The sequence below is a fragment of the Octopus bimaculoides genome, chromosome 9 (genome assembly GCF_001194135.2).
Source record: "Octopus bimaculoides isolate UCB-OBI-ISO-001 chromosome 9, ASM119413v2, whole genome shotgun sequence".
NCBI classification, from domain to species: Eukaryota; Metazoa; Mollusca; class Cephalopoda; order Octopoda; family Octopodidae; genus Octopus; species Octopus bimaculoides.
The window spans coordinates 4,419,094-4,427,232 of NC_068989.1; the positions used below are offsets into that span (position 1 = coordinate 4,419,094).

At 37.5% G+C, this 8,139-nt stretch overlaps 1 protein-coding gene across 1 annotated transcript in view; it reads right to left on the reverse strand.

Annotated features, from left to right (window-relative positions):
• Window positions 1–8,139, reverse strand: part of LOC128248671 (uncharacterized) — a 27,519-nt gene that overhangs the window by 9,133 nt on the left and 10,247 nt on the right. Inside the window, exons 3-6 of the mRNA XM_052970312.1 lie at window positions 7,915–8,041; window positions 7,144–7,290; window positions 4,168–4,363; window positions 1,355–3,353 (exon numbers count right to left, since the gene is read on the reverse strand). Of these exons, the coding sequence (XP_052826272.1) occupies window positions 1,355–3,353; window positions 4,168–4,363; window positions 7,144–7,290; window positions 7,915–8,041 (2,469 nt within the window). The remainder of the gene's footprint in view (window positions 1–1,354; window positions 3,354–4,167; window positions 4,364–7,143; window positions 7,291–7,914; window positions 8,042–8,139) is intronic.

The window sequence follows — 8,139 nt, forward strand, 5'->3', positions numbered from 1 at the left end:
TGTGTGTGTGTGTGTGTGTGTGTGTGTGTGTGTGTGTGTGTGTGTGTGTGTGTGTGTGTGTGTGTGTGTGTGTTTGTGTGTGTATGTATATATTTCTGCTCATGTATTTTCTATACTTCATATGCTCGTGTTAAATGAATAAGTAGCAGAAATCGGCTAATTAAACAACTTCCTCAATTTACTCAACGTTAAAAGCTAAACGTTCTTGAATTTCTAGAATGTAATTCGATATTTATATAAACATTTACACACTTGTTTATTTAATGATAGGCACAAGAGATCAAACACGTCAGTTGTTTCCAATATAGCAAGAAGGTGTCAGTGTTGAAGGAAAAGACTTGTTCAAATAGTTATGTCATAACGAAAAGACCAAAGAAATTCTAGGAGGTATATTTACATATGCCAATTAAAAATATATGTTTATGTTTGTGTGTATATATGTATAGCGATAGCTAGATAGATAGATAGATAGATAGATAGATAGATAGATAGATAGATAGATAGATAGATAGATAGATAGATAGACAAGTTGGCAGGTAGATAGACAGGTACATACATACATACATACATACATACATACATACATACATACATACATACATACATACATATATATCCAATCCATGACTGGAACTGTAAAAATCTGTAAAACTTTCCTGAAGTTTATCATTTAGATATATATGAGCATGTCTAGATATGTAACTATATGCATGAGAATACATATATGAAAAATACACGTACATACATCCATCCATCCATCCATCCATACATACATACATACATACATACATACATACATACATAAAAACAAAAATACCCTTTTGTTGATGTTGAAATTCCAATGAAGGAACCTTAGATCTCGGTTCGCAAGAAATCTTGAAATAAACTGAATAATGACATACATGCATACATACATACATACATACATACATACATACATGCATATTCAGCAAGAGATACAGAGATATGGAGCCATCCAACTCTTTGTAACTCAATGTAACTAAATGTAAACTGGAAAACAACAATTTGTAAACATTTTGTTGCAGTATCCAGTAGGGTTAATGTGTAAATTACGGGTATTTGTTGGCTTGCTGTGCTAAACTAAACTCTTCTCATATATCTAAAAATTTAAATAAGCTTCCGTAAGAGAAATAATCTGTTCTATTACTCAAGAGGATTAGTCTTTCAAATATTTAACGTTTTGAAACATAAACACTGCATTTATTTCTACCAATTGCAGACGACAATACTAAATTTATTTGAAAAATCTGCCAATGTTTTTCATCTCATCTTTATTTTTATGCTTATCTTTTTAGTTAACTTGATACTAACACAATACACGCTTCATATTTACCTTGCATTTGGTGTGTTTTCTTGATGCGGTTCTCCACGTGTTTTCTCTGGATATGATGCTGTATCTGTTCTGTCCTTGAAAGTATCGTCAGAACATCTGGGACGTTGAGTAGAAACCTTAGTAATCTCTGCATATGGGACTTCATCAAAGCTCATCCGACTTACCTTAGCTTTTGGAAGTGACGTTACAATACTCTCCAAGAGGGGCAGTGGAGAAGGGCTCCACTTTTTCGTGGTCTTTGTTGTGAGAGACATTTTGGTTTTTACATCGGTTCCTAGTATTGATGAATTGTTTATGTTTCCAAGTGACGAAATAGAAGAGATATCAGAAAACGAGTCGGAATCAGAAGAATGTTTGTCTGATATACTTGGTTTTGTTCGGTGCATTATATTTGACATAATTGCTTGCTTTTTATTCGTTTTCTCGAACACTGCATCTTTTGCAGCTGCTTCGTCGGTGGAGTCTGTGGTTTGGAATGCAAGATTTATATACCCCCTTGAATGTTGTTGTGGAATGCTCGGTACATTCAGTTCCGCCATATTATCTATTTGGTCATCACTAACAAACGAAGATGCTGTTGATGATGTCTTTAATTCAGACACCTCAGCTTCTATCCGATGTCCAGTTAGTCCAGTTTTACTGGGGAGAACATTTGCAGATGAAATTTCAACAGAACTCTGATTTGTGAAAAGTGTCGGATATCCAACTTTCTCGATATTGTGACCGAATATACTCGACCTTCGTACATTCGAATGAGTGTTGTCTTTCTTCACATGATTCTTGGAATGTCCAGCAGTATTGCTGTCCACGCAGCTCTTGGACTGATTCAAAGGTTCGTTTCCTACAAGAGAAGTGAGTTTTTGCACAAGGTCACTATTTTGCTTCTCTGTTGTCTTTTCTGTCTTATGTTCAATGATGGAATAAAATGTCCCCGTTTTCATTTCACATCTATTTACACCGGATGTCAACCGAAACTGCAATATGTACTGGAAATACATGGCTTGGCTCCATCGCTTTTTTGGTTTAATTTTTAACGGATCTTTGAAATGGATGAAAAATGGCATACCACCAGGAAGCTTCCAAGCGATCTGAATGCCATAAGGAGTCTCTACACAGATTCCATCAGAAATACTTAGGCTCAGTTTCTCTTGTGAAAGTTCTACGAGCTGCTGAGCGAATTCCTTAAGTGATGCCGACGTACAACCGTTGTCCATGAATATGTGTGCTTCCAGTATGACATCATTTAATTTTGAAGAAGTTGAAAGACCGCGGAGGCTCATTAGGAAACGTCCCATTTCATAGTCAGCTTCTCTGTACATTGTTGTGCAAATAAATATCCGACTTAATTTAGATTTACCTATCTCCGAGATTTTCTTTTCGGCTTCATTCTCGTACATCTTCAAATCTTTAATGCCAAGAATGAGATACTGATCGAAGAATATATTGTCCCATCCGTAAGAATGGAAAACTCCTTCGAATGGCATAAACAGGAATGGTGGTTTCGGGACCAGATCAGAGGTTTTTATCAAATAAGGATAACACCAGATTATGAATGCTACCACTGTAGCAAAAGCGATTGGGAGAAACGTCCTAAAATCTGCTTCTTCCTGAATGGCGAAGATTCGGGGCCCGAGAAGAGTGTGAGACAAAGCAACAGTTGCAGCGGTAGAGGCCACGGAAGGAATAACCAGCCCAAATGTAGTAACCGATAAGGCTAACGCCAAGCATGCCAATGCGTGGGAGAAGAGAGCTGAAGTAAAATTCAAAATTAATGGGAGTCCTGTCATCCATTTTAGTAATTGGTCAGTTCCTCGAATTAATTCAGGCAATATTTGACTGGAATCCACTGACTCTTTGGCGGTTATATGAAAGTGGATAGCAACACTGGATATTATAGAAGCTACTTTGATAGAAGCATAAAAAATACTTATCTTCTTCGGTTTTTCATCAGGAAAGCAGTTTGTCTTTAGAGCATATTTTCGCAATTGCGGCCACCACACTGAAAAAATATCAGTTAGAAATCATTATTAATCGACAATATCAACTTTGTCATCGTCATCATTATCATTATTATCACCACTTAAGATCATGTATGAATTTGGTGGCATATACACGAGAGATAACTTCGGTGGCGTGGAGAGGGGAGGCTGGTGTGCATGGGCGACTGTTTTTCTTCCATAAACAAGCTTACCCGGACTTGTACCTCGGAGGGTAACTTTCTATGTGTAATCCCATGGTCTTTACCTCCTAGACAATGTCTGTTGCTGTCTACTAAGATAATGTAATATGTGAAAACATAACACCACCAAGCGTAGTCTTGTTCTTTTCTTTTTCTTTGTACAATGTAATGTTTAAATGTGTTAATGCTCTGTCCCTGAGCTCGAACTATCAGAAATAGTTGTGGATTTACTGATCACACAGGTACACTGATAGTATTAGTACACACACACACACACACACACACACACACACACACACACACACACACACACACACACACACACACACACACACACACACACACACACACACATACACACACACACACACACACACACACTATCCAGGATGTCTGAAACGGTTATCAAATATTTTGATTTGAAATTCCACTAACCTCGATTCCATCTCCGATAGATGGTTAACATCAACAATTATCGAGTAATTAATCTGCTACAAATGTACTTCATGTTAAATTAGATTGTACACCACAAATACTATTAAAAGAATCATATAAACAACTTTACAATTCTCCTTCGTCTTAGACAAAAGAAGCTTCTACCAAGTGGAATAAGGTAGCAAACGATTAAACTTACCAATCGAAAGACCAATTAGTGTTGTCGAAATACAAATAGCTTGGTCACGTGTTATTATATCACGGATATAGAGAAGACAACCAATCACTGTTGGAAGCAATGATATAACCAACGCGGAAATAATTTTCCACAACATCTGGTGTCGATGTATTTGTTGATTATCAGGAAAAATTTCGAATTTCTGCTGCGAGTTGTTCTAGAAATATAAATAACGGTAACAGGAAGCGCCAATGAAGAGATAGGAAATGAATAATAACAATATAGTCATTTATAGTCTATAGAATAAACATAATACTGTTGCAAATAACGATACGCCGTTGGTTTGGTAACTGACAAATACGACTTCGTTAACATACGACACAATGTATAATTTTTAACATGTTAAATGTTCACGATAAAAGACGTAACATATGTAGCCTTAATGCATATGTTTACTTGAAATACAAAATACAGAGTATGGAAAAAAGAAAACAAACGAAAGAAACTATAGAAAAGTCTCATCTTCACAGCTGTTTCGAGTGTACCATTGTTTATGTCATAGCCACATTCATGCATAATAAAGACCCATGGTGTCTTAGGCGTATATAATAACAAAAATTCCTAGGAGTATATAATCTTCCAACAAAAATTCCATTGTTTGAAGATTATATACTCCTACGACATTATGGGTTTTTGTTATGTATGCACCTAGTTACGGCATAAGCTATGGTGCTCCCGAAATAGCTGTCAAGATAAGACTATTATACATCCCCTTCCATTTACTCGTTCCCGTACTCTGCATATTGTATTTCATGTAAATGTATGTATTAAGCTTATTTGTCTTTATCTGCCATTTCATTTACACACACACACACACACACACACACACGCACACACGCACACACATACACACACACACACAGATAGATATATAGGTAGATAGATAGATATGCATGAGAGGGCAGCACTCGCCATCAAAGTGACTCTGAGGAACAAATATACGAAGCCTAATATACCCATCATGACTACCCGTCTGATTATGTATGTGTGTTTGTGTGTGTAGATAGGCAGGCAGGTAGGTAGGTAGGTAGGTAGGTAGGTAGGTAGGTAGGTAGGTAGGTAGGTAGGTAGGTAGGTAGGTAGACAGGCAGGCAGTCAGGCAGTCAGGTAGCTTTTCACTTGTTTCAGTCATTAGACTGCGGCCATGCTGGGGCATCAACCTTAGGACTTTTAGTCGAATGAATTGACCACAGTACTTTTATCTTTCAAGCTTGGTATTTATTCTATTGGTCTCTTTTGCTGAAACGCTAAGTTACGGGGGATGTGATCACACCAACACTGGTTATCAAATGGTGGGGCGGGAAAACACAGACACGAATACACACAAACACACACATACACACATACAGACACATATACATACATACACGCACACACACACACTCACACACATACACACACACACACACACACACGAAGGACTTTTAAGTTGCCGTCAACCAAATCCACCCAGAAGGTTCTGGTCGGCCCGGGACTATGGTTGAAGACATTTCCCCAAAATGCCACGAGGTAGGACTGACCCCGGAACCATGAGGTTGGGAAGTAAACTTCTTATTTCTTTACTGCCCACAAAGGGGCTACACACAGAGGGGACAAACAAGGACAGACAAACAGATTAAGTTAATTATATCGACCCCAGTTTGTAACTGGTACTTAATTTATCGACCCCGAAAGGATGAAAGGCAAAGTCGACCTTGGCGGAATTTGAACTCAGAACGTAACGGCAGACGAAATACCGCTAAGCATTTCGCCTGGTGTGCTAACGTTTCTGCCAGCTCGTCGCCTTTGCTGTATGGTAAACTTCTTACCATACAGCCACACCTGCCCCTATGTGTGTAAACGTTATTCAATTTCCTAGGCTTTTTGCTTGCGTCTCCAGGAGGAGAAGAGAAGTTGAAATGCCTTAGATTATATGTGACAACAGGTAAGAATAATTATTATCTTAATTATATCTACCAAAAATACAATCTGTAATATACATTGTATTTTGGGTGTAACTATTAAATCTATTACGTAGACCCTACATAATACAATCTACAACGTACATTGTAATTTGGGTGTAACTATTAAGTCTATTACTATTAAATCTATTAATAGAATTATGTAGACTTTACATAATAGAATTAACAGCTGCCCCCATCAAATAAAAAGCCAGACTAGTGTTTCGTTAGTGGATAGATAGATAGATAGATAGATAGATTGATTGATTGATTGATAGTATCATGGTGTTATTTGAAGTTAAACAACTAAATGTATGTCCGGCGTGATATCTCTGATATCCACCATTCATAGTTTAGCGTCTGTATTTAGCATTGTGCCCTTAATTATAATTGCATTGTATACTATTATAAATCTCTCTCTCTCTCTCTCTCAATATATATATATATATATATATATATTATATTCTGGTGTTGGATAAATAATTTAACGAAGCGGGGTGCAAGGAAAGTATTCACACGACGCAATACGATTACTGTTACACGAGGCTAAACGCTCTCTGTCAACTGCTCACAATCAATTACTTCTACCAACTCGACAGTTCTTTATCTTATTGAAATGCGTCAATCCACTTTTAGTCACATGGGGATGGTCGGAATCCTTCCACAACAGTATATATATATATATATATATACATATACATATATATATATATATCTTTTCCAGGAGGCACCTAAAATATGCTAATGGTTTCCTACAGAAGCAGATGCCGGAATATTTTATATTCTGCAGGAGGTCACAGTATATTTAATCAGCCCAATACTTGGTTGCTAAGCTTCTTTTTTTTTTTATTAACAATGGGAGGTTGAAGGGCAAAATACTGAGCGCAAGGGAGATTTGAACTGAGAAAGTAAGTGACACAACTAAATATTGCCAGTCGTTTTTTGTTCTAACGATTCTGCCATTACACCTTATGTACAAGGAAACTAAAACATCTACCTTCAATTTAAAAAGTTCCTGTAGAAGAATCGGAATGATAAGAACTCCGTTTAAAAGCGGAATTAAAATATAGACCGGAAGTACAGGAGCTACAGTGGCAGCAAAAAATACGAGACATGCTCCCTCGATCACGTGACAGGAAATACCCTTGAAAGAAAAAACAATATAGTAACATATTAGACATATCGACACATGTATATGTATGTATGTGTGCGTGTGCATTTGCGAACGTGCATGTGTGTGTTTGTGCATGTATTTGTGTTTGTGCGTGTATGTGGATGCTTGTGTCTGATTGTTTCTGTGCGCATTTGCCTCTGTGTGTGTGTGTGTGTGTGTGTGTGTGCGTATGCGTTTGTGTGAGATTGTATGTGTTTTAATGTGCGTGTGTGTCTGTGTGTGTGTGTGAACGTGTTTGTGAGTGTCTGCATGATTGTGTGCATGTGTGTGTATGTATATGTGCTTGTGTCTGTGTGTGCATGTGTGTGTTTTATGTGCTTGTGTCTATGTGTGCATGTGTGTGTTTTATGTGCTTGTGTCTGTGTGTGCATGTGTGTGTTTTATGTGCTTGTGTCTGTGTGTGCATGTGTGTGTTTGCTTATATGTGTTCATATATGTTTGTATATAAGTGTCTGCGTGTGTGTGTGTACTTCCATGAGTTTGTATATGTTTTGTATGCGTGTGTGCATATTTGTGTGTGTGTGTGTGTGTGTGTGTGAAGAAGAGGAGGGGAAAGCAGTGTGATTAGGAAGGTCGATGAAAATGGTTTCTTACCACAATTAAACTTATCGGTCTTGGACATTGCGAGTCTTTGGATTTCTTTAGAAACGGTACATTCCAGAGGATTTGTAGAAGACTGGCAACGCTGGGGCTTACTGTGAGGCTTAATAACATCAAATACCTGCAGCAAAAGATGAAAAATTTCCACATTATACGATGTTAATTGCTCTCTCTCTCTCTCTCTCTCTCTCTCTCTCTCTCTCTCTCTCTCTCTCTCTC